Source organism: Rhinopithecus bieti, unplaced genomic scaffold (genome assembly GCF_001698545.2).
Source record: "Rhinopithecus bieti isolate Rb0 unplaced genomic scaffold, ASM169854v2 scaffold_13348, whole genome shotgun sequence".
NCBI lineage: Eukaryota > Metazoa > Chordata > Mammalia > Primates > Cercopithecidae > Rhinopithecus > Rhinopithecus bieti.
Genome location: NW_016808764.1, coordinates 6,197,883 through 6,225,017, shown reverse-complemented (window position 1 = coordinate 6,225,017; position 27,135 = coordinate 6,197,883). Strand labels below are relative to the sequence as shown.

At 42.5% G+C, this 27,135-nt stretch overlaps 2 protein-coding genes across 3 annotated transcripts in view; one reads left to right on the top strand and one right to left on the bottom strand.

The window, feature by feature from the left end:
• DCTN5 (dynactin subunit 5) overlaps positions 1–9,054 on the bottom strand; it is a 29,430-nt gene extending 20,376 nt beyond the window's left edge. For both annotated transcript variants that reach the window (XR_001888208.1, XM_017887163.1), the window contains exons 1-2: positions 8,784–9,054; positions 7,352–7,420 (exon numbers count right to left, since the gene is read on the bottom strand). Coding sequence is in view for 1 of the 2 variants with exons in the window: in XM_017887163.1 (XP_017742652.1) it covers positions 7,352–7,420; positions 8,784–8,831 (117 nt within the window). In the remaining variant the exon portion in view is untranslated. The remainder of the gene's footprint in view (positions 1–7,351; positions 7,421–8,783) is intronic.
• Positions 9,055–9,178: 124 nt separating this feature from the next.
• PALB2 (partner and localizer of BRCA2) overlaps positions 9,179–27,135 on the top strand; it is a 39,125-nt gene continuing 21,168 nt past the window's right edge. The window contains 9 exon segments of the mRNA XM_017887164.1: positions 9,179–9,264; positions 12,286–12,358; positions 12,473–12,562; positions 14,279–15,748; positions 20,544–20,726; positions 20,729–21,369; positions 21,734–21,805; positions 24,594–24,755; positions 26,905–26,990. Coding sequence (XP_017742653.1) covers positions 9,217–9,264; positions 12,286–12,358; positions 12,473–12,562; positions 14,279–15,748; positions 20,544–20,726; positions 20,729–21,369; positions 21,734–21,805; positions 24,594–24,755; positions 26,905–26,990 — 2,825 coding nt within the window. The 5' untranslated portion in view covers positions 9,179–9,216.

The window sequence follows — 27,135 nt, the reverse complement described above, 5'->3', positions numbered from 1 at the left end:
AAAAAAAAAAAAAAAAGAAAAAAGAAAAAAAAAAAGAAAAAGAAAAAGAAAGAAAATGCACAGACCACAATGAATCTTAGAAATAAAAGCTGAGTACTGCCCAAAGCAGTCTGCAGACTCAATGCGTTCTTAACAAATAGAAAAACAATCCTCAAATTCACAGACTCTGAATAGCCAAAGTAATCCTGAACACAGCTGAAGGGGGTATCACACTGCCAGACTTAAAAATATACTGCGATGCTACAATAACCAAAATAGCATAATACTGGCATTAAAAAAAGACACATAGGACAATGGAACAGAACAGAACCTAGAAATTAATCCACATATCTATCTATAGCCAGCTGATTTTTGACAAAGGCGACAAGAACATTCATTTGGAAAAGGACAGTCTCTTTAATAAATGGTGCTGGGAAAATAGCATATCCATAAGCAGAAGTAGACCCCACACCTGTCACCCTATACAAAAATCAACTCAAAATGAATTTTTTTTTTTTTTTGAGACAGAGTCTCACTTTGTTGCCCAGGCTAGAGCGCAGTGACACCATCTCGACTCACTACAACCTCTGCCTCCTGGGTTCAAGTGATTCTCATGGCTCAGCCTCCTGAGTAGCTGGGATTACAAGCATGCGCCACCACACACAGCTAATTTTTTTCTATTTTTAGTAAAGATGGGTTTCACCATGTTGGCCAGGCTGGTATTGAACTCCTGCCCTCAAGTGATCCGCCTGCCTCAGCCTCCCAAAGAGTTGGGATTATAGGCGTGAGCCACTGTGCCCGGTCTATAACTCAGAATGAATTGAAGACCTAAATGGAAGGCCTGGGACTATAAACTACTAGAAGAAAACATAGGGGAAATGCTTAAAGACACTGGTCTTGGAAAAGATGAATAAGACTTCAAAAGCAGAGACAACAAAAGCAAATAAATAAATGGGATTATATCAAACTAAAATGATCCTGCACAGCATAGGAAACAATCAACAGAATGAAAATATGGCAGAACATATCTTCAAACTATTCTTCAAAGACAGAATTAATATCCAGAATATATTAATACAAGGAACTCAAACATCTCAACTGCAAAAAAACCCAAACAATCTGATTTTTAAATGGGCAAATGACTTGAATAGACATTTCTCAAAAGACAAACTAATGGCCAACAAATATATATTTTAAAATGTTCACTAAACATCACTAATCAGCCAGGCACAGTGGCTCACACCTTTAATCCCAGCAGTTTGGGAGGCCGAGGCAGGTGGATCACCTGAGGTCAGGAGTTCGAGGCCAGCCTAATATGGTAAAACCTCGTCTCTACTAAAAATACAAAAAAATTAGCCAGGCGTGGTGGTGTGTGCCTGTAGTCCCAGCAACTCAGGAGGCTGAGACAGGAGAATTGCTTGAACCTGGCAGGCAGAGGTTGCAGTGAGCTGACATCAGGCCACTGCACTCTAGCATAGGCAACGGAGCGGGACTCTGTCTGAAAAAACAAACAAACAAACAAAAAATCACTAATCATCAGGGAAAGGCAAATTAAGACCAGAATGAAGTATCGTCTCACTGCAGTTAGGATGCTTATCATAAAGACAAAAAATATCAAATACTAGTGAGGATTTGGAGAAAAGGAAACTCTTATACACTGTTGGTGGGATGTAAACTAGTACAGCCACTATGGAGAACAATATGAAGGTTCTTAAAAAACTACAAATAGGGCCAGGTGTTGTGGCCCACACCTGTAATCCCAGCACTTTGGGAGGCTGAGGCAGGCAGAATACTTGAGGTCAGGAGTTCGAGACCAGCCTGAACAACATGGATAAACACCATCTCCATTAAACATACAAAAACTAGCCAGACATGGTGGTGTGCACCTGTAATCCCAGCTATTCAGGAGATTGAGGCATGAGAATCACTTCAACCAAGGATGCGGAGATTGCAGCGAGCTGAGATCATACCCTGTACTCTAGCCTGGGTGACAGCGAGATTGTCTCAAAAAAAAAAAAAAAAAAAAAAAAAAAAAATTTGCGGGAAAGGGGGGGGTAGCCCCGTAGTAGAAGCTACTTGGAAAGCTGAGGTGGGAGGTTTGCCTGAGCCTGGCCTGGAAGGTCAAGGCTGCAGTGAGCTATGACTGTGCCACTGCACTCTAGCCTGGGCAACAAAGTGAGACCCTGTCTCAAAAAAATTAACAAATAAACAAATAAATAAAATTAAGATTTTTAAATTAAAAATAAATCACAGGAAACCAACTTAAACAATATATATTATTTAGGGACATGTGGAAAATTTGTTTAAATAATAAAGAATTTATAAGACACAAAATCAGGACAGCAGTTTTCTCTTGGAGGGTGGCAAAAATAGGAATGGGGAGGAACATAAAAATAGTACTTATTGTATACCGATTATGTTCCAATTCTTCAGTTGGGTATAGGGTTCACTGGTGTTGATTTCATTTTATGCTTTATAACATATATGTCACATATATTCTTTTGTATACCCAAAATATTGCCAAAGTAAACATCTTTAAAAAGCAAAAGGCAGCCAGGCATGGTGGCTCACGCCTGTAATCCCAGCACTTTGGGAGGCTGAGGCGGGCAGATAACCTGAGGTCAGGAGTTCAAGACTAGCCTGGCCAATATGGTAAAACCCCATCTCTACTAAAAATACAAAAATTAGCCGGGCATGGAGGTGCGCACCCGTAATCCCAGGTACTGGAGAGGCTGAGGCAGGACAATTGTTTGAACCTGGGAAGCAGAGGCTGCAGTGAGCCAAGATCCTGCCACTGCACTCCAGCCTGGGCAACAGGGCAATACTCTATCCACCCCCCCATTCCCGCCCCCCCGGCCAAAAAAAGCAAACAGCCCTCAATAGGCAAAACAATCTTATAAAAGTACAAATATGAAAGACTCATAATTCATGATTAAAAACTTATTATAGTAGGCCAAGTGCAGTGGTTCACACCTATAATTCCACTACTTTGGTAGGCCGAGGCGGGTGGATCACATGAGGTCAGGAGTTGGAGACCAGCCTGACCAAAATGGCAAAACTTGGTCTCTAGCATGGTGGCACGTGCCTGTAATCCCAGCTATTCAGGAGGCTGAGGCAACAGAATCACTTGAACCTGAGAGACAGAAGTTGCAGTAAGCTGAGATCATGCCACTGCACTCCAGCCTGGGTGACAGAGCGAGACTCTGTCTCAAAAACAAAAAAAAAAAAAACAGAAAACTGATTACAAAGCTATAATAATCAAAACAGTGCAGTGTTCCATAAAGATAGTCATACAGACCAACCAAACAGAATTGAGAGTCCACAAATAAATCCATTCATCTATGACCAATTGATTTTCTAGAAGAGTGCCAAGACCATTAAACAGGGAAAGAATAGTATTTTCAACAAATGGTGCCAGGATAACTGTATTTCTACATTCAAAAGAACTAAGTTAGACCCCTACCTCAAACCATAAAAAAAATTAACTCAAGCCGGATACAGTGATTCATACCTGTAATCCCGGCACTTTGGGAGGCTGAGGCTAGCAGATCACCTGAGGTCGGGAGTTTGAGACCAGCCTGACCAATACGGAGAAACCCCGTCTCTACTAAAACTATAAAATTAGCCAGGCATGATGGCACATGCCTGTAATCCCAGCTACTCGGGAGGCTGAGGCAGGAGAATCACTTGAATCCAGGAGGTGGAGGTTGCAGTGAGCCAAGATTGCACCACTGCACTCCAGCCTGGACAACGAGAGGGAAACTCCATGTCATTAAAAAAAAAAAAAAATTAACTCAAAATGGATCAACGACCTAAACACAAGCACTAAGACCACTAACACTCTTAGAAGAAAACACGGCAGTAAATCTTCATGGCCATAAATTTGGATTCTTAATATGACACCAAAAACACAAGCAACAAAAGAAAAAAGATAAAGCAGACTTCAAAATTAAAAACTTTTGTGCATCAAAGGGATGCACAAAATCTACAGAAAGGAAGAAAGCATTTGCAAATCATATATCTGATAAGTGTTTAATATCCAGAATGTATAAAGAACTCCTAGAACTCAGTAAGAAAAAGACAACACAATATAAAATAGGAAAAGGACTGAACAGACATTTCTCTAAAGAAGACATACAGATGACCAATAAGCAACATTCAAAGATGTTCAATATCATTAGTCATTAAGGAAATACAAATCAAAACCACAAGGAGATACCATTTTATACCCCCTTGGATGGCCATAATCCAAAAAAAAAAAAAAACCCAGAAAATAACTAGTGTTGGTAAGGATGTGGAGAAATTGAAACCCTGCACAATGCTGGTGGAAACGTAAAATGGTGTAGCCATTTTGGAAAAAAGTTTGGCAGTTTCCCAAAAAGTTAAACACAGACTCACCATTTGTCCCAGCAATCATACTCTTTTGTATATACCAAACATTGCCAAATTAAGTATTGAGTATTTACACTCCTAGGTATATACTCAAAGAACCTGAAGACGGGGACGGGAACAGATACCTGCACATCAGTGTTTACTGCAGCATTATTCACAATAGCCAAAGGGTAGAAACAATCCAAGTGCCTATCAACAGACGAACAGATAAGGAAATGTGGTATATACATACAATGGAATATTACTCCACTATGGAAAGGAATGAAGTTCTGATGTGCTTTAACAAGGATGAACCTTGAAAACCTTACGCTAAGTGAAATAAGCCAGACAAAAAGGACAAATATTGTATGATTCCACTTATACGAAATATCTAGAATAGGCAAATTCATAGAGACAGAAAGTAGATTCAGGCTATCAGCAATGGAAGGAAGTAGGGATGGGCATTTATTCCTTAATGTGTAGAGTTTTTATTTGGGGTGAAGAAAAAAGTTTTGGAAATGGATAGTGGAGATGGTTGCACAACATTGTGAATGTAATTAATGCCAATTAATTGCACACTTTAAAATTGCTAAGGCTGGGCGCAGTGGCTCACGCCTGTAATTCCAGCACTTTGGGAGGCTGAGGAGGGCAGATCATCTGAGGTCAGGAGTTCGAGACCAGCCTGACCAATGTGGAGAAACTCCGCCTGTATTAAAAATATAAAATTAGCTGGGTGTGGTGGCACAGGCCTGTAATCCTAGCTACTGGGGAGTCTGAGGCAGGAGAATCGCTTGAACCTGGGAGGCGGAGGTTGTGGTGAGCCGAGATCACACCATTGCCCCCCAGCCTGGGAAAAAAGAGGGAAACCCCGTATAAAAAAAAAAAAAAAAATATATATATATATATATATATATATATATATATATATATAGTTAGGCTAGGTGCAGTGACTCACGCTTGCAATCCCAGCATTTTGGGAGGCCAAGGTGGGTGGATCACTTGAGGCCAAGAGTTTGAGGTCAGCCTGGTCAACGCAGCAAAACCCTGTCTCTACTAAAAATACAAAAATTAGCCCAGTGTGGTGGCGTGTACCAGTAGTCCCAGCTACACGGGAGGCTGAGGCATGGGAATCCTTGAAGCCAAGAGGCGGAGGCTGTGGCAACTGAGACGGCATCACTTCACTCCAGCCTGGGTGACTTTCTCAAATAATGAAATTTTTTAAAAAATTGTTAAAATGGCAAATTTTGTTATATACAGTTCACTGTAACAAAAAAAGTCTTCAGCCAGGCACGGTGGCTCACGCCTGTAATCCCAGCACTTTGGGAGGGAGGGTGATGTGGATGGATCATCTGAGATCAGGAGTTCAACACCAGCCTGGCCAACATGGTGAAACCCCGTGTCTACTAAAAATACAAAAATTAGGCCAGGCACGGTGGCTCACTCCTGTAATCCCAGCACTTTGGGAGGCCAAGGTGGGCAGATCACGAGGTCAGGAGATTGAGACCATCCTGGCTAACACGGTGAAACCCCGTCTCTACTAAAAATACAAAAAATTAGCTGGGCATGCTGGCAGGTGACTGTAGTCCTAGCTACTCAGGAGGCTGAGGCAGGAGAATGGCATGAACCTGGGAGGCGGAGCTTGTAGTGAGCCGAGATCGCAGCACTGCACTCCAGCCTGGGTGACAGAGCGAGACTCTGTCTTAAAAAAATATATATATAAATTAAGTGGGTGTGATGGCAGGAGCCTGTAATCCCAGCTACTCGGGAGGCTGAGGCAGGAGAATCACTTGACGCCAAGAGGTGGAGGTTGCAGTGAGCCAAGATCCTGCCACTGTACTCTGACCTGGGTGACAGAGCAAGATTCTGTCTCAAAAAAAAGAACCAACCAAACAAAAAGAAACAGTATGTCTGAGCAGCAATAACCAAATTATATTTCTTTTCCACTTAATTCCTTGGTATGACAGGCTTAATGGAGACTAATTGTCTTCTGAAAATATTTGTGATCTCTTGGTTATAACGAGACTATTTTCCTTCTGGAAGTTAGAGATGTAGTATTTATAGAAAAAGTAATTTCAAAATTGAGTGTTCCAGATGGCAGGAAAACAACTATGAACTTCCCTGTTTGTCAAGCTCAAATATACCTTGTGATATTTTCTCTTCCAAGTTTATACTCGTCCCTTTGCTATTGTAATTTATTTGGATTACAAGATTCTCAGTCTTTCAGATTCCACTTTGCATATTTGTCTCATACTTTTAATATTTTTTCCAATTGTCACATTCGTTTTAAGAGTTTCAGTTAACAGTGAATTATTAATTTTTACTAAAGAGATAATTTTATAAGTATTACTTTAGTTTCTATCTTCAAATATTTCATTACCTATTACACTTTGTGCCCAGTAGTTTAATGCACATTATAATATCATAAAATAATGTTGGTTCTAGGTACCACTGTATTTTGTTCCTGGCATAAAAGAAAAAAGGTTTTCTGTTGCCTCTTACTGAACCTTTTTGCATTCAAGAGATCCAACTTAGGCCGGGCACAGTGGCTCACGCCTATAATCCCAGCACTTTGGGAGGCTGAGATGGGTGGATCACTTGAGGGCAGGAGTTCGAGACTAGCCTGGCCAACATGGTGAAACCCTGTCTCTACTAAAAATACAAAATATTAGCCAGGCTTGGTGGCAGGTGGCTGTAATCCCAGCTACTCAGGAGGCTGAGGCAGGAGAACTGGTTGAACCTGGGAGGCGGAGGTTGCAGAGACCTGAGATGGGGCCACTGCACTCCAGCTTGGGCGACAGAGTAAGACTCTGTCTCAAAAGAAAAAAAAAAAAAAAAAGGAGATCCAACATCCAACTTAGAGAATAAAAAATTTAAAAACAAGAGAATTAAAAATGTACAACAATAAATGGGAGATATGGCAACATTTTATCTGCCCTGCTATGGTGATAATTAGCAGAAAGCAAGCTAAGGTTTGCAGCCTGGAGCTGGCTTTGTCCCTTACCTTGCCATTGAGAACGATGTTCTGGCTTCCACACAACACTGATTGGCGACTGACTTTGTTCCCAGATGCCTAAAAGAAAACAACAGAAAACCGGGGAGAGCAAACTTAATAGGTTTCTGGACTACAGGCTTCCGTCAAGAAAGCTCACATTTGAGAGAAAAAAACATAAAGTGGGGTGCTGTCCACAATGGAGTGTGAGTCCAGGATGTCAAAAAAGCAATGATGGATTAGGAAACTACGGCTGAGCGTGGTGGCTCACGCCTGTAATCTCAGCACTTTGAGAGGCTGAGGCAGAGGGATTCCTTGAGGCCAGGAGTTCAAGACCAGCCTGGGCAACATAGTGAGGACCGCCCCCCCTTCTCTAAAAAAAAATTTTTTTTTAATTAGCCGGGCATGGTGGCGCGTGTCTGTAATCCCAGCTCCTCAGAAGGCTGAGGATGGAGGATCGCTTGAGCCTGGAAGGCTGAGGCTGCAATGAGCTATGATTGCACTCCAGCCTGGGCAATAGAGTGAGACCCTGTCTCAAAAAATAAAAAAATAAAGGAAATTAGGGACTCAAGGAATAAACTCAGAATTTGAATGTCTATAGCTTAGTGGCATCAGACAGACGTGGATTCAAATCCATTCACTTCCGCACTTGGGCTTTACGGCCTTAAAACGAGGATAATGACTTTATGAATATCAGAGTTGTCAGAATGCAAAGAAAACCAAAATAACAATAGTAACGTTAACTGACCACTTGCCCTGTTTCCAAGATTTTACAAACATATCGTGTACTGATAATAAAGAACCAAACCGGCAGGGTGCGGTGGCTCACGCCTGTAATCCCAGCACTTTGGGAGGCCGAGGCGGGTCGATTACCTGAGGTCGAGTTAGGGACCAGCCTGGCCAGCACGGTGAAACCCCGTCTCTACCAAAAAATACAAAAATTGGCCGGGCGTGGTGGCGGGCGCCTGTAATCCCAGCTATTTGGGAGGCTGAGGCAGGAAAATCGCTTGAACTGGGGAGGCGGAGGTTGCATTGAGCCGAGATCGCGCCACTGCACTCCGGCCTGGGCGACAGAGAGTCTCCGCCTCCCTCTCCCCAAAAAAAGAACCGAATCGTTTTCGGCGCAAGTTACCACATTACAAAAGGCAATGTTAAAGGGCCTGAAGTCCGAGCTGTAATTCATATGAACAGGATGGGACTTGTCCTAGCCTCCTGAAGGCACTTTATCCCTATGAGAAAATCAGGAATAAATACAAAAGGCCTAAACTGGCCATGCGCGGAGTAAACAGCAAAGCCAGACTATACATGGGGCGTCGCTAGATAATCCGGGACTAACGGCCAAAGGGACAGGGGTGGGTGGGGTAGGGGCAGACTGGGAACTCCGACCAGGCCTCAAAGGGACGCAGGCTTGAAAAGAGGAGGAAAGATATCTAGACCCGCGCACCGTCTCGATGTACTCGGACTTGTTGTAGAGCAGCTCGCCCAACTCCATGGCCGCCGCCTCCTTCCCTCAGTCCCGGATCCTGTCAGAGTCAGTCGGTCAGTCTTTCTGAGATTCCGGCTACTTCCGGCCGCTCCTCCACTTCCGCTCTAGGTGGCCCACTGGGACTCATCGACAGCTCGGCTCTCCTTTAGGCGGCCTCGCTCCACTGCTCGGCCGTCTCCGGCTGCGCGTGCGCAGGTCGAACGTTGGATTTAATTGGCCGGAGATTAGGGCGCGCCTGGCCCGCGTGGGTCAGCTGATGGCGCGCTGAGGGTGCGATCCCGGGCTCCCCATTCTTTCTCGGGGCGCCTCCCCGGCCCAGGGCCAACTGGGTCCCGGTGTCGGTAGGCCTGGGGTCGGCGACGGCTGCTCTTTTCGTTCTGTCCCCTGCCCAATGGAAGAGCCTCCCGGGAAGCCCCTCAGCTGTGAGGAGAAGGAAAAGGTGCCACGGGGTGCGGGAAGGGCGGATGCAGGACTCTGACCTCGCTTTCCCAGGGTTTTAGGTCTAGCATTGTGTCCTCGGCAGTCCGAGAGCAGCAGTATCGTCTGACGCCCCTCCCCCCGCTTGGGGCTGAGGGGGCACAAAAAATGAAAATGTGGAAATAGCGTGGTGCTCACGTGGTGGCGTTTAAAGAACAAATCTCGTTACAGTAACAGTGCATTGATACAATGTGTAACACTTCATAGATAAAGCTGTGTCGACACCGTTGCTGCTCCCCCGTCCCACACCCTCAATCTTCACTTCTCCCGCCGGACCTCCTCAAGTAAATCTTTTTAAGTCTGGTACTTCCAGGTCCTTTCGTGTGTTAGTGTGTGTGGTGGAGGAGGGGCGTATCCCTAACCAGCAAAAAGGAGTCCTATGTGTATTTTTTTTGAGAAGGGAATGTTCGTAAATGGTAGGATCTGAATGGTTCTGTAGGTTCCGTTTTTCATACCCTTGTTTAGCATTCCTGTCAGGACATGTTTATCTACCTTACTTTCTTTTTTAAGTTCTAGACAGCATGTTGTAGTTTGGAAGTTTCTTTTCCTTTTTCTTCCTTTTCTTTTCTATTTTTATTTTTTGAGACAGAGTCTCACTCTGCCACCCATGCTGGGGTGCAGTGGTGCGATCTCGGCTCACTGCAACCTCCGCCTCCCAGGATCAAGCGACTCTTGCCTCAGCCTCCCGAGTAGTTGGGATTGCAGGAACCTGCCACTGCGCCTGGCCTTGGAAGTGCCCTTGCTTCTTTAGACTGTATTTTACTGATAGACTTTTAGTATGTTTCCAGCTTGTGCTGATGTTATTCTTATCCTGGCTTACCTTCTGGTGGAGGTGAGAAAGATCATTTATAAGTAAACAAGATAATACCCAGATATTTATAAGATTGGTGGGTAGGCCAGTCTCCGTGGCCCACGCCTGTAATCCCAGCACTTTGGGAGACTGGGATGGGCAGATCGTTTGAGCTCAGAGTTTGAGACCAGCCTAGGCAACATAGTGAAACCCCGTCTCTGCTAAAAATATAAAAATTAGCCGAGTGTGGTGACGCCAGCCTGTAGTCCCAGAGGCTCAGGCCTCAGAGGCTGATGCACGAGAATCGCTTGAACCAGGGGACGCTTAGGTAGCAGGGAGCCGCCGAGATCGCGCCACCGCACTTCAGGCTGGACGACCAAGTGAGACTCTGTCTCAAAAAAAAAAAAAAAAAAAAAAATCCAAGTAGCATGTTTTGCACATAGACTTTGTTTTTTTTTTTTTTTTTTTTTTTTTTTTTTTGTTTTTTGAGACAGAGGCTTGCTCTGTCGACCAGGCTGGAGTGCAGTGGCACGATCTTGGCTCACTGCAACCTCTGCCTCTCAGGTTCAAGCGATTCTCCTGCCTCAGTCTCCTGTGTAGCTGGGATTACAGACGCCCAATACCGTGCCCAGCTGATTTTTGTATTTTTAGTAGAGATGGTGTTTCTCCATGTTGGCCAGGCTGGTTTGGAACTCCTGACCTCGGTGATCCGCCCGCCTTGGCCTCCCAAAATGCTGGCATGACAGGCGTGATCCACCCCACCTGGCCTTTTTTTTTTTTTTTTTTTTTTTTGTTTTTTGGTTTTTTTTTTTAGACAGAGTCTTGCTCTGTTGCCCAGGCTGGAGTGCAGTGGCACAATCTAGGCCTACCGCAACCTTCGCCTCCGGGTTCAAGCAATTCTCCTGCTTCAGCCTCCTACAGGTACCCACCACCATACCCAGCTTATTTTTGTATTTTTAGTAGAGGCAGGGTTTCACCATGTTGGCCATGCTGGTCTCGAACTCCTGACCTCAAATGATCCACCCATCTCGACCTCCCAAAGTGTTGGGATTACAGGTGTGAGCCACCACTCCCAGCTGTGTAAGTCTTTTTTTTTTTAAAGGTATGTATGGAGGATGGAAATCTTGATGTTTTATTGGTTGAAAGATGAGTATAACTAAAAGTTCCTAAAAGCAGAAAAACCAGGGCTGGCTTTGCTGCTGAGATAATCCTTTGAACCAAAGAAGCCAGAGAGATGGGAATCTAGACTTTCAGAGAACAGTAATTTGATTCAGCCCAATTCACTTATTCATTTAATAAATATTTGTTAAATGCCTACTGTGTGCCTGGCTGGAGATTCAGCAGTGATAGCTCCAACCTCACTGGCCTGCGTGTTCCTCAAACATACGTAGCCTGTTCCACTGCAGAGCTTTTATATTTATGGTTCCCTCTGCCTGGGGTACCGTTCCCTCTGATCTTCCCAAAACTAGCTCCTTCCTCATTTGGTCTTAGGCTCAAATGATAGTCCTCAAAAATGCCTCCCTGACCACTGTAACTAAAGGAGTCCCTATCAGTAGGCCAGTAACTCTCTTATATCACTCTGTTTATCTATCTAGTTATGTATTACCTTGTAAAATCATCTTCCCTGTTTTCTTATTTATTATGTGTATCCCTCACTGTATATAAATTGCATCTAGAATAGCATCTGGAGCACTAATTGACACACAGTGGGTATCACTTATTATTCCAGGTACTAGAGATACCTGGACCATTAACTGATAAATAGAAGATTCATTTGTTGAGTGACTGAGGATGACAGTCCCTGCTACCTTCAAGGATCTGGATGATGGGGAGAAACAGAGAACACAGTGTGAGAATACTGTGGTAAGGAAAGTACAGAGGACTGATAGAGTGTCTAACCTAGATTTGGAGAAGGACCTAGAAGTCTATCCCAGGGAAATGAAAATCTAAGCTAAGGCTTGAGGAGTCAGTAGGAATTGGCAAAGGAAGGAAATGTTCCAGATGATAGGAACAGGTTATACAAAGATCCTGAAATGGTCAAGAGCTTGGTGCTTTTTGAGAACCAAAAGTAGATTGTCATGGACCAGTGCTACTCCCTGCCTCTTGCCAGGGAACCCCACCAAGCACTGCATCCCTTCCCTGTGACTTCACCTTTCTGCTTGCCCAGTATTGTTGGTGTTTTTCTTCTTCCAGTTAAAGGAGAAATTAGCATTCTTGAAAAGGGAATACAGCAAGACACTAGCCCGCCTTCAGGTAAGTGAATCGTGTTCTCAAATTAAGGCGTTACAATACAAACAATTTAAAAACAGTTCTTGACTCTTTATATAAAGCTTTAAACGTATTTCTGGAGCTGTTTTGTTTCCTCTAGCGTGCCCAAAAGCTGAAAAGGTTAAGCATTCTATTAAGAAAACAGTAGAAGAACAAGATTGTTTGTCCCAGCAGGAGCTCTCACCGCAGCTAAACCACTCAGGTAAATCTAGACCATTCCCTTATGCCTGCTTTATTATTCATTTCCCAGGTATATTTTGGCTATTGTTCTTTTTCCCACAGAGTGAAGATAGTGACTAGCAATAGACACTTTAATTTTTATTTAATTTTATTTTTTTGAGACAGAGTCTCACTCTGTCACCCAGGCTGGAATGTAGTGGCATAATCGTGGCTCACTACAACCTCCACCTCCTAGGCTCAAGCAATTCTCGTTCCTCAGCCTCCTGAGTAGCTGGGACTACAGGCACGTGCACTACCACGCCTGGCCAATTTTTATATTTTCAGTAGAGACAGGGTTTTGCCATGTTGGCCAGGCTGGTCTCGAACTCCCGGCCTCAGGTGATCTGTCTGCCCAGGCCTCCCAAAGTGCTGGGATACAGGTGTGAGCCACTGTGCCCGGCTGCAATATTATTCTAATTAACATAAAATTCATATGCCATAAAATCTACTCTATAGACTACTTTCAGTTAGACTGTTTATTGTTCTTTTTCCCTCTCAATTTTCAGAAATTATATTTATTGTTTAAATATTAGAAAGGGTTTTTTTTTGTTTTTTTGTTTTTTGTTTTTATTTTGAAACAGTGTCTCACTCTGTCACCCAGGCTGGAGTGCAGTGGCTCAATTGCGGCTCACTGCAGCCTCTGCCTCCCGGGTTCAAGCAATTCTCCTGCCTCAGCCTTCCGAGTACCTGGGACTACAGGCACACACCGCCACGCCTGGCTAATTTTTGTATTTTTAGTAGAGACAGGGTTTCACCATGTTGGCCAGGATTGTTGTGATCTCCTGACCTCGTGATCTGCCTGCCTCAGCCTTCCAAAGTGCTGGGATTTACGTGAGCTACTGTGCCCAGCAAAAGATTTTTTTTTTTTTACTTTAAGTATATATGAACAGAGAAAAATTGTAGGTGAAAATATTCTGAAAACAATGGTCAAAAAATTCAAGTAATTTATAATAATAAAATTAAGGGTTATTGAAATGGGAGTGTTATTAAAATTACTTGAGCCAAGGGGGAAAATAAAGAAAGAAATACATGAGATAAAAAATTAGTTGAGGCCGGGCGCGGTGGCTCAAGCCTGTAATCCCAGCACTTTGGGAGGCCGAGATGGGCGGATCACGAGGTCAGGAGATCGAGACCATCCTGGCTAACACGGTGAAACCCCCGTCTCTACTAAAAAATACAAAAACTAGCCGGGCGAGGTGGCGGGCGCCTGTAGTCCCAGCTACTCGGGAGGNCCTGGGCGACAGAGCGAGACTCCATCTCAAAAAAAAAAAAAAATTAGTTGAGATTTAAAAGTTAAGAGAAGAGATTGTGTGATAAAGAATACTCTGTTTAAAAAACATTTTTAGCGCAATGCTATTTGTTTACATGTACTTAAAATATCATAGATTGTTAGAATTTTAAAAATTAGAACTTTAAAAAATATGTACAGTATGGAGTATGTAGAGTTCCTTTACATATTCCATCAGATAGTAGAAGTAGTCAGCACCTTGAACACCTTGAACCTAAAGGTAACAGTGACCTTACTACTCACAGCCTAAAAAACAGATTTATTTCACCTGTAAATTCATCTGCCTGAATGAAGTGTCACTGATTCGTTCTTAAATAAATGTTTAGTAGTATTTATATATAATAGGATAAAAATGAGTATTTTTTGTTTTGTTTATAAGAAAATATGTTATATATATTTTTTTCTCCTCAGAACCTAAAAATAAAATACGTGTTTATGACAAGTTACACATCAAAACCCATCTTGATGAAGAAACTGGAGAAAAGACATCTGTCACACTTGATGTTGGGCCTGAGTCCTTTAACCCTGGAGATGGCCCAGGAGGATTACCTATACACAGAACAGATGACACCCAAGAACATTTTCCCCACAGGGTCAGTGACCCTGATGGTGAGCAAAAGCAGAAGCTGCCAGGGAGAAGAAAGAAGCAGCAGAAGAGAACATTTATTTCACAAGAGAGAGACTGTGTCTTTGGCACTGATTCACTCAGACTGTCTGGGAAAAGACTAAAGGAACAGGAAGAAACCAGTAGCAAAAATCCTGCTAGATCACCAGTAACTGAAATAAGAACTCACCTTTTAAGTCTTGAGTCTGAACTTCCAGATTCTCCAGAACCAGTTACAGAAACCAATGAAGACAGTGTATTCATTCCACCAACTGCCCAACCAGAAAAAGGTGTGGATACACTCCTAAGAAGACCTGATTTCACCAGGGCGACTACAGTTCCTTTACAGACTCCAACAGATAGCAGTAGTAGTCAGCACCTTGAACATATTCCTTCCAAAGGCAGCAGTGAACTTACTACTCACGGGCTAAAAAACATTAGATTTACTTCATCTGTAAGTTTGGAGGCACAAGGCAAAAAAGTGACTGTCCCTACAGATAACCTCGTTGTAAACAAAGCTGTAAGTAAAAGTGGCCAGCTGCCCACAAGTTCTAATTTAGAGGCAGATATTTCATGTTCTCTAAATGAACTCACTCACAATAACTTGCCAGCAAATGAAAATCAAAACTTAGAACAAAATCAAACAGAGAAATCTTTAAAATCTCCCAGTGACACTCTTGATGGTAGAAATGAAAATCTTCAGGAAAACGAGATTCTAAGTCAACCTAAGAGTCTTAGCCTGGAAGCAACCTCTCTTCTTTCTGCAGAAAAACATTCTTGCACAATGCTTGAAGGCCTTCTGTTTCCTGCAGAATACTATGTTAGAACAACACGAAGCATGTCCAATTGCCAGAGAAAAGTAGCCCTGGAGGCTGTCATTCAGAGTCATTTGGATGTCAAGAAAAAACGGTTTAAAAATAAAAATAAGGATGCAAGTATAACTTTAAACCTTTCCAATGAGGAAACTGACCAAAGTGAAATTAGGATGTCTGACACATGCACAGGACAACCAAGTTCAAGAACTTCTCAGAAACTTCTCTCATTAACTAAAGTCAGCTCTCCCACTGGGCCCACTGAAGATAATGACTTGTCTAGGAAGGCAGTTGCCCAGGCACCTAGTAGAAGATACAGAGGAAAAAGAAAATCAGCCTGCACCCCAGCATCAGATCATTGTGAACCACTTTTGCCAGCTTGCAACCCATCGGTTATTAGCAGGTCCAAGGAGGAAGTCACCTCACATAAATATCAGAACAAAAAAGCAGTTACTCTAGTGAAAGGTAAATCAAGATGTGTTTGATGATGATGATGATGAAAGCTAACAATTACTACAAGCTAACAAGCCTGGCATTTGCTTTTTTTTTTCTTTTCTAAAATGGGACAGGGTCGAGTGTGTTGTCCAGGCTGGAGTGCCATGGTGTAATCATGGCTCACTGCAGCCTCTATCTCCTGGGCTCAAATGTTCCTCCTGCCTCAGCCTCCCAACTAGCTGGGACTACTGGCATGTACCACCATGCCTGGCTAATGTTTTTAAATGTTTTGTAGAGGCGAGGTCTTGCCCTGTTGCCCAAGCTGATATTGAACTCCTGACCTCAAACAGTCCTCCCACCACGGCCTCCCAAACTGCTGGGATTACAGTCATGAGCCACTGTATCCAGCCTGCCTGGCACTTTCTAAATGTTGTACAGATACTAACTCATTGAATCATCACAGCAGTCCTACATGAGGTAGAATCTCTTTTCATTCTCACTTTACAGGTGAGGAAACTAAAGCACAGGGAGATTACAATGACTTTACTTAATTTAATTAAAATTACAGAGCCAGGATTCAAACCTGGCATTGTGGTGCCAGAGTTCAGTGATAGAGCTGCAGCAGTTCAACACTGAAAAGGAAAATGTTTTGGTTGTTTACGTAATATTACATATTCAGGTACAATACAATTCCTATCTATGGGTAGAGGCTTCACAGCTAATACAGAAAGTGTTTTTGAAGTAAAATGGAATGTGTACTAAAGTTAGACTATGTCGGGCATGATGGCTCACCCCTGTAATCCCAACATTTGAGGAGGCCAAGGTGGGAGGATTGCTTGAGCCCAGGAGTTTGAGACCAGCTTGGGCAACATGACAAAACCCCATCTCTAATATATAGAAAAATTAGCCAGGTGTGGTGGTGTATGCCTGTGGTTTCAGCTACTTCAGAGGCCAAGGTGGGAGTATCACTTCAGCCCAGGATGTCGAGGCTTCAGTGAGCCGTGATTGCACCACTGCACTCCAGCCTGGGTGATAGAGCAAGACCCTCTTTCAAAAAAAAAAGAGAGGCCGGGCGCGGTGGCTCAAGCCTGTAATCCCAGCACTTTGGGAGGCCGAGACGGGCGGATCAGGAGATTGAGACCATCCTGGCTAACACTGTGAAACCCCGTCTCTACTAAAAAATACAAAAAACTAGCCGGGCGAGGTGGCGGGCGCCTGTAGTCCCAGCTACTCGGGAGACTGAGGCAGGAGAATGGCGTGAACCCGGGAGGCGGAGCTTGCAGTGAGCTGAGATCCGGCCACTGCACTCCAGCCCCGGCGACAGAGTGAGACTCCGTCTCAAAAAAAAAAACAAAAAACAAAAAAAAAAAAAGAGAAAGAGTCCACTTACTATTCTGTTTTAGAAGTCATCATGTAATGAAAAGCCCTAAGCAACTTTTTTGGATAAAATATCTAATGCAGTGTCTCTAAGGCCTTCATGGGACACAGGATTTTGGAGGATGGGAAGCAAGGATACATTGTAATTTAAACTTTTAATTATTTACTGATAATTTAATCATATCTGATCAACTGAGCACAAAAATGGGGTAATTCATTGTGGCTCTAAATTAGGCATCAGCATACTTTCTAGAAAGGGCCAGATAGCACATATTTTAGTCTTTGTGCTCTGTCTCAACTACTCAGCTATGTGCGAAAGCAGCCAAAGTCAACTTGTAACTGTGACTGTGTTCCAACACACCTTTATGTGCATTTTACAGCCAAGTTCCTTAAAAAAAAAAAGAAAAAACTTTATGTGCAAAAATAGGTAGCAAGCTGCTCTGTAACATTGGACATGGACTTGGTCTATGAGCTATGACTAATTAATCCAAAATTGTGATTTTTCATCTTTTAAGTGAACAAGAATGCATAGTCATCAAAAAGTAGGCAATCCAGTAATCTAGAAATATTGTTTTTTACACAGTAGTTTTTTTTATTGTTGTTGAGACAGAGTTTCACGCTTGTCGCCCCGGATGGAGTGCAATGGTGCTATCTCAGCTCACTGCAACCTCTGCCTCCCAGGTTCAAGCGATTCTCCCACCTCAGCCTCATGAGTAGCTGAGATTATAGGCACCCGCCACCACACCAAGCTAATTTTTATATTTTTAGTAGAGGTGGGTTTTCGCCATGTAGGCCAGGCTGGTCTCTATCTCCTGACCTCAGGTGATCTGCCTACCTCGGCGTCCCAAAGTGCTGGGATTACAGGCCTGAGCCACCAGACCCAGCTAGTAGTTTGAAATAGTCTGCTATCATTTTAGTAACCTGCAGCTACATTTAAGAACTTTTTTTTCAAGGTGACATTCACATAACAAAATTAACCGTTTTAAATTAAGTGAACAAGTCAGTACACAGTACATTTACAGTGTTGTGCAACCACCACCTCTATCTCATTCTAAAACATTTTTATCCCCTCTAAACCCCATACTCATTAAGCAGCTGCTACCCATTTCCTCTCCCCCCACCCCCTACTCCTTCCATGGACAACCACCAATCTGCATTCTATCTCTATGGATTTACCTGCTCTGGATATTTCATATATATAGAATCATACAATATGTGACCTTTTGTGTCTGGCTGCTTAGCATAATGAGCTTCTTTGTTTTTGAGATAGAGTCTCACTCTTACCCAGGCTGGAGTGCAGTGGCACAATCTCGGCTCACTGCAACCTCCGCCTCCCAGGTTCAAGTGATTCTCTTGCCTCAGCCTCCTGAGTAGCTGGGATTACAGGCGCCTGCCACCACACCTGGCTAATTTTTGTATTTTTAGTAGAGATGGGGTTTCACCATGTTGTCCAGGCTGGCCTCGAACTCCTGACCTCAAGTGATCCACCTGCCTTCAGCCTCCCAAAGTGCTGGGATTATAGGTGTGAGTCACTGAGCCTGGCCACTTAGCATAATGTTTTAAAGGTACGTTTCTCTTGTAACATGCATCAGTACTTTGTTCCTTTTTATGGCTGACTAGTATTCCATTGTATGTATATACCACAGTTTGTTTATGCATTCATCATTGAGGATATTGCAACATTTTGAATGGAGTGGGATACCATTTGCAATAAGAGCAGTAAATTGCTACTCAGGAGGCTGATGTGGGAGGATTGCTTGAGCCTGGGAGGCAGAGGTTGCAGTGAGCCAAGATCTCGCCACTGCACTCCAGCCTGGGCAACAGAGTGAGACCTCGTCTTGAAATAAGCAAACAAAAGCAGTAAATTAACTCTTTGCTTCAAGAGAAGACTAACTTTTCCATAGTGACAAGAGCCAGCATTTTGTAGACCATACTCTGGCAGCCTGTTGAAATCACAGTTTTAGAGGTAGGAAAAAATGTAGATATTTTTAGTTCATTTCTCTTATGAGAGACAATGAGAAAAGGGAAAATGAAATAAATCAATTTGCCTAAGGTTAAGCTGCAAATCAGTGGTTGAGCTGAGCCTTGTGCTCAGTCCCTTCTCCCAGTTAATATTTTTGGCCATACTCTGTTTTGTTTTGTTTATATTTATTTATTCATTCATTCATTCATTCATTCTTTGAGACAGAATCTCGCTCTGTTGCCCAGGCTGGAGTGCAGTGGTGCTGGTGCAATTTCAGCCCACTGCAGCCTCCACCTCCTGGGTTCAAATGATTCTCCTACCTCAGCTTCCCGAGTAGCTGAGATCACAGGTGTGCACCACCATGCCCAGCTAATTTTTTTTTTTTTTTTTTTTTTTTTTGAGATGGAGTCTTGCTCTGTCACCCAGGCTGGAGTGCAGTGGTGCGATCTCAGCTCACTGCAAGCTCCGCCTCCTGGGTTCACGCCATTCTTCCACCTCAGCCTCCCGAGTAGCTGGGACTACAGGTGCCCATGACCATACCTGGCTAATTTTTTTTTTTTTTTTTTGTATTTTTAGTAGAGACGGGGTTTCACCGTTGGTCAGGCTGGTCTTGAACTCCTGACCTCAAATGATCTGCCTGCCTCGACCTCTGAAGGTACTGAGACTACGAGTGTGAGGCACCGTACCTGGCCCTACTTTTTAAAAATTTTTATTTATTTATTTATTGTTTTTAAAGACAGTCTCACTGTGTTGCTCAGGCTGGTCTCAAACTCTTGGGCTCAAGCGAGGAGTATATTTGAGTTTAGAAACTCACTCTTTGTTGGGTATTATGTATATTTTCTAGTATATTTGAGTTTGGAAACTCACTCTTTGTTGGGTATTATGTATATTTTCTAGTATATTTGAGTTTGGAAACTCACTCTTTGTTGGGTATTATGTATATTTTCTAGTATATTTGAGTTTGGAAACTCACTCTTTGTTGGGTATTATGTATATTTTCTAGTATATTTGAGTTTGGAAACTCACTCTTTGTTGGGTATTATGTATATTTTCTAGTATATTTGAGTTTGGAAACTCACTCTTTGTTGGGTATTATGTATATTTTCTAGTATATTTGAGTTTGGAAACTCACTCTTTGTTGGGTATTATGTATATTTTCTAGTATATTTGAGTTTGGAAACTCACTCTTTGTTGGGTATTATGTATATTTTCTAGTATATTTGAGTTTGGAAACTCACTCTTTGTTGGGTATTATGTATATTTTCNAGTTTAGAAGCTCACTTTTGTTAGATATTATGTTTAAGAATGGTTTAACATGTTTCTTGGATAGGACTTCATTGTAAACATTAAGTTCATTCTGGGGAAATTAAGGTTCATTAAAATGTTTCTTTTAAATTTGGGAGGTCCTATTCTCTTTGTCATCAGTGAAACAGTTTGTTTTGTTAGGTTTTGTTACTATTTTTGTGACTTATTTTTCTTCTTTAGGGAAGAAAAGTCATCAAAAAGAGGATTCCCTTTCTTGGAGTAATAGTGCTTATTTATCCTTGGATAATGATGCTTTCACGGATTCATTTCATAAGGATGGAATGCTGAGCTTAAAGCAACTACTGTCTTTTCTCAGTATCACAGACTTTCAGTTACCTGATGAAGACTTTGGACCTCTTAAGCTTGAAAACTGAAGTCTTGCTCAGAAAAACCAGTGGAGTCCTTTGAATCAAACATGTTTGGAGAGAGACATCTTAAAGAGGGAAATTGTATTTTTCCAGAGGAACTGAGTCCTAAACGCATGGATACAGAAATGGAGAACTTAGAAGAGGACCTTATTGTTCTGCCACGAAAATCACATCCCAAAAGGCCAAACCCACAAAGCCAGCATACAAAGACAGGCCTTTCTTCATCCATATTACTTTATACTCCTTTAAATACAGTTGCGCTTGATGATAATGACAGGCCTACTGCAGACATGTGTTCACCTCTTTTCCCCATCTTAGGTACTACTCCAGCCTTTGGCCCTCAAGGCTCCTATGAAAAAGCTTCCACAGAGGTCGCTGGACAAACTTGCCGCACACCCCAACTTGCTCATTTGAAAGACTCAGTCTGTCTTGCCAGTGATAGTAAACAATTCGACAGTTCAAGCAGTCCAGCAAAACCACATACCACGCTGCAGATGTCAGGCAGGCAAGGACAACCTACCTGTGACTGTGACTCTACCCTGCCGGGAACACCTCCACCCATTGAGTCATTCACTTTTAAAGAAAATCAGCTCTGTGGAAACACATGCCAGGAGTTGCATAAACATTCTGTCGAACAGGTACAATCCATTTCCTTTGTGAAATTTTCTCTGGAGGAATGAAATGCCTTAGTGAATGTAAACAGCATGACTTGCTTATGCACTGGGCCTTCCACATTTAAGAACGGTTTGACATGTTTCTTGGATAGAACTTCATTGTAAACATTAAGTTCATTCTGGGGAAATTAAGGTTCATTAAAATGTTTCTTTTAAATTTGGGAGGTCCTATTCTCTTTGTCATCAGTGAAACAGTTTGCATTTGGAGCTTTGCTGCTGTTATAAGAGGAAATAAAGACAATATGAAGTAGACATTTTGATGAGTGGGTAATGCAAGCAGACATTATACATGAAGTGTAGACTAATGATGTGACTTTTGTTTTCACAGACTGAAACAGCAGAGCTTCCTGCTTCTGATAGCATAAACCCAGGCAACCTACAATTGGTTTCAAAGTTAAAGGTCAGAAGAATATTCTCTTCCAGTGTCTTGTGTCTTACATATGAAAACTTTAATGAATTGAAAAGCATTCGGTCATATAGCTTCTTGTTCTTTAATACTATTAAAGATATTGATAAACAGATTCAGAAAAACAGATTTGGATTGTTTTCCCCAATATTTACCTCTGTTTCTGTTTTGAGCTCTCCTCTTGAAGTTTCTATGCCAACCTGTTGGCAAGAATAACTTAGGCTAAGTAGCTGAACTTCATATGTAAATCTAAGTTGGGGAACTGGGCACGGTGGCCCACCTCTGTAATCTCAGCACTTTGGGAGGCTGAGGCGGGCGAATCACTTGAGGTCAGATGTTTGAGGCCAGCCTGGCCAACATGATGAAACCCTATCTCTACTAAAAATACAAAATTAGGCCGGGCGCGGTGGCCTCAGCCTGTAATTCCCAGCACTTTGGGAGGCCGAGGACGCCGCGGATCCGACATCAGGAGATTGAGACCATCCTGGGCTAACACTGTGAAACCCCGTCTCTACTAAAAATACAAAAAACTAGGCCGGCGAGGTGGCGGGGAGCTGTAAGTCCCAGCTACTCGGCAGGCTGCAGGCAGGAAGAATGGCGTGAACCCGGGAGCGGAGCTTGCAGTGAGCTGGAGATCCGGCCACTGCACTCTGGCCTGGGCATCAGAGCAAGACTCCGTCTCAAAAAAAAAAACAAAACAAAACAAAATTAGCCGGGCATGGTGGTGGGCGCCTATAATCCCAGCTACTACGGAGGCTGAGGGAAGAGAATACTTGAACCAGGAGGCAGATGTTGCAGTGAGCCAAGATCTCACCACTGCGCTCCAGCCTGGGTGAGTGAGACTCCATCTCAAAAATAAAATAAAATAAACATAACTCAGGCATTTTGACAGAGAGTGAAATGAGAGTTATTCATGCCTCTCCTATTCAAATGGTGTAATGTTTCTAGAAGAATCACTTATGGTGATTTATAAGAAAATGGGGAGCAGTTCTAGTGGTTAATCTTTTCTATGCAGTGTGGTAACTGAAAATGTTGCATTACTAAATGTCCTAGGGGCAAGGGTGAAGATGGTGCATATGCTCTCCCAGAGAACCACTGGTGTGAAGGAAAGCACTTCAAATCCACATAAAGTTTTTCCCAGATTACTGGCTTTGTCACCTTGGACAAATTGTGTAACCTCTGAGCCCCAGATTACTTTTCTATAAAGGATATGTGGTAATAACCTGTGCTGTGTTTTGGAATTTATTCTTGAGTCAATTTTAATAACTTATTTTTATTTTATTTTTTGAGACAGTCTGTTGTCCAGGCTGGAGTGCAGTGGGGCAATCTCCAGTCTCCACTCACTGCAACCTCAGCCTCACAGGTTCAAGTGATTCTCGTGCCTCAGCCTCTATAGTAGCTGGGATTACAAGCATGTGCCACCACGCCCTGCTGGTTTTTGTATTTTTAGTACAGACAGGGTTTTGCCACATTGGCCAGGCTGGTCTTGAACTCCTGACCTCAGGGGATCCGCCTGCCTTGGCCTCCCAAAGTGTTGGGATCACAGGCGTGAGCCACCATGCCCAGTGTCCTAATAACTTAGTCTCTTAAAAAATCAACCATTCCATTCATATTTTCAAATTTGTAGGTAAAAAGTTACTTCTTATAGATTATTAAAATCTGTGTATATGCAGTTAAGCCTCTCTTCCCCATTCTCCCATTTCTAAAATTACTGTTTTTCTATATTGGACTCAAGATGTGGCCATTACGTGGGTCTTCCAAACAAACTAGTTTTTGGTTGTATTGGTTATTAATTGGGTTGTGGTTTTTTTTTGTTGTTGTTGTTTGTTTTGTTTTCTAGTTCATTCTGTTTTTATAATAAACAAGATAACTGTAAATAATTCCTTTCTACTGTTTTTTTACTGTTCTTATTTTGTTCTTGTACTGACTTCCTGAGCTGCATGCTTACTTGATTTTAATCTTTCTTGTTTTCTTATAAATGCCTTTGTGATTATGATTTTTACTGGACATTTCCAAATTTTCTTGGAAATACTGCTTTGGCCATGCTCTGTGGTTTGGATACATAGTGTTCCCATGATCATAATAGTGATAGTATAATGTTATTCCTCGGAGGGAATAACATTGAAACCTGTGGTTTCAGCCCATGAGTGGTTCATCAGGATGTTTAATTTTCAAATGGATAAGTTGTATGGAATATCTTTTTGTGGTTAAATCTGAATTTATTCCATCTGGACTATACATTTTAAAATCTTTCATGGGCTGGGCATGGTAGCTCACACCTGTAACCCTAGCACTTCGGGAGGCCAAGGTGGGTGGATCACTTGAGGTCAGGAGTTTGAGACTAGCCTGGCCAACACGGTGAAACCTTGTCTCTACTAAAATACAAAATTAGCTGGGTGTGGTGGCAGGCACCTGTAATCCTAGCTACTCGGAAGGCTGAGGCAGGAGAATCGCTTGAATCCAGGAGGCAAAGGTTGCAGTGAGCCGAGATTGCACCACTGCACTCCAGCCTGGGTGATAAACTGAGACTCAGTCCCAAAAAAAAACAAAAATTAAAATTAATAAATGAAATAAAAAATAAAATCTTTCATGATGTAAGTTTGATAGGCAAGTTTTTAGTTACATAAGAACCACAAAACTCTTTCTTTTCACCTGTATAAAACTTAAACTTTACATACCTACTGTTTCATTGAATTATAATTCATCACTTTGCATACTTATGCTTTGCATAAAACAGCCCTCCAGTACCACTTTAACAGGACTATTGTTGCCATTGTATCAGAATCCTTCAGGTTCCTGTTCCGTAGATGTGAGTGCCATGTTTTGGGAAAGAGCCGGTTGTAAAGAGCCATGTATCATAACTGCTTGCGAGGATGTAGTTTCTCTTTGGAAAGCTCTGGATGCTTGGCAGTGGGAAAAACTTTATACTTGGCACTTCACAGAGGTAAGTGAGAATCCCGAGCTGAAAAAGATCTTTGTAGCCATTTGCCTGATAACGTAGATAGGCAGCTTACCAAAATTGGGAGCTATGACCATGCAAGGCAGAACAGAGATGAGATTTTTTTCCCCAACATTTTATTATGAAAAGTTTCAAACATCCAGAAAAGTTGTATAGTGAGCACCCATATACCCACCATTCTAGACTCCACCATTAACATCCTACTTTATTTGCTTTATCACAAATTTTCTTTTGTTTGTTTGAGTCAGGGTCTCACTCTGTCATGCAGGCTGGAGTGCAGTGGCATGATCATGGCTCACTGCAGCCTCAACCTCCCTAGGCTCAGTAATCCTCTCACCTCAGCCTCCCAGGTAGCTGGGACCACAGACATGCACCACTATGTCTGGCTAATTTTTTATTTATTTATTTTTTTTCCTTCTTATTTTTGTTGAGACAGAGTCTTGCTCTGTCACCCAGACTGGAGTGCAGTGGCACGATCTCTGCTCACTGTAAACCTCTGCCACTCAGGTTCAAGGGATTCTTGTGCCTCAGCCTCCTGAGTAGCTGGGATTACAGGCACCCACCACCATGCCCGGCTAATTTTTTTGTATTTTTTAGTGGAGACAGGGTTTCATCATGTTGCCCAGGCTGTTCTTGAACTCCTGACCTAAGGCAATCCGCCCGCCTCAGCCTCCCAAAGTGCTGGGATTACAGGTCTGAGCCACAGCATCCAGCCTATAGTTTTTATGCAGACGTGGTTTTGCCATGTTGCCTGGGCTGGTCTTGAACTCTTGGGCTTAAGCAGTCGGCCTGCCTCAGCCTCCTAGAGTGCTAGGGATTACAGGTGTGAACCACCATCCCCAGCCGATCCCAGTTTTATCTAGAGATGGTTTTTTCTTTTTTTTTTTTTTCGGAGACAGAGTCATACTTTGTCGCCTACCCTGGAGTGCAGTGGGGCAATCTTGGCTCACTGCAATCTCCATTTCCCAGGTTCAAGCAATTCTCCTGCCTCAGCCTCCCGAGTAGCTGGGACTACAGGCGCACGCCACCACATCCAGCTAATTTTTGTATTTTCAGTAGAGACGGGGTTTTACTATGTTGGCCAGGATGGTCTCGAACTCCTGACCTCAAGTGATCCACCGGCCTCGGCTTCCCAAATTGCTGGGATTACAGGTGTGAGGCACCACACTCAGCCTAGAGATGGGTTTTTACACTAGACCTGTTGGAGGAGCTTAGAATTTTATGTCTGTTATGACTTTGACACTTGCTGATATTTATACTCCTTGCCCTTCACCAAGGCATTATTTTGCTGCTTTTCTAAGTGTATTTCCTTCTAGTCTTTTCCCACTATCATATACATCTTACATGCTTGCAATCTTAGTGTGCTTAAAATTTTTAGATCTGTCTTTTCTCACCATACATATAAACATTTTTCTGGCCAGGCGAGGTGGCTCACACCTATAATCCCAGCACTTTGAGAGGCTGAGGTGGGTGGATCACCTGAGGTCAAGAGTTCAAGACCACCCTGACCAACATGGTGAAACCCCATCTCTACTAAAAATAAAAAAAATTAACCAGGTGTGGTGGTGCATGCCTGTAATCCCAGCTACTTGGGAGGCTGAGGCAGGAGAATTGCTTGAACCCAGGAGGTGGAGGTTGCAATGAACTGAGATTGTGCCATTACACTCAAGGCTGGGCAACAAGAGTGAAACTCCGTCTCAAAAAGAAAAAAAAAATTCCTTGTTTCTGTAGAGTCTTCATACTTGTATAAACTTCATTCTTGCTCTCCAAATGTATACAACATCTAACACTGTGCTTTGCACAGAGGTGCCCAATAAATATTTGTTCAGTGAACATAGATATACTTTTAAATGGCTACATAAATATTCTTTTCATTCACATGCCAGAATATACCCCATTATTCCTCTATTGTTAGAATTATACATTGCATTACATAAATGTTCAGTAAGCACTATTATGCATATAGTTTATTTAGATTTACAGCTAATAAAAAGAGTGTTTTCTGAGCCTTCAAATGATGAAAACTATTCTTGTACAGTGAGAATACAAAAGAATGTGATAAATTTTGGAAAATCTGGATTAAACGAAAATGAAACAAACCAAGTATAATTTTTGGCTGCTTTGTTTTATTTAGGTTCCAGTATTACAGATAGTTCCAGTGCCTGATGTGTATAATCTTGTGTGTGTAGCTTTGGGAAATTTGGAAATCAGAGAGATCAGGTATGTAATTCCCAACGGCTGATTTGTTTTTCCTTCATCTTTGTTTCTGTCAGCTGGTTTTGAGTGCAGGTAATAACCTAGACTTGAGTCTTGAAAGAATCTGAAAGATCTGAAGAGAGAGAGATTTGTTTAAAAAAAAAAAATG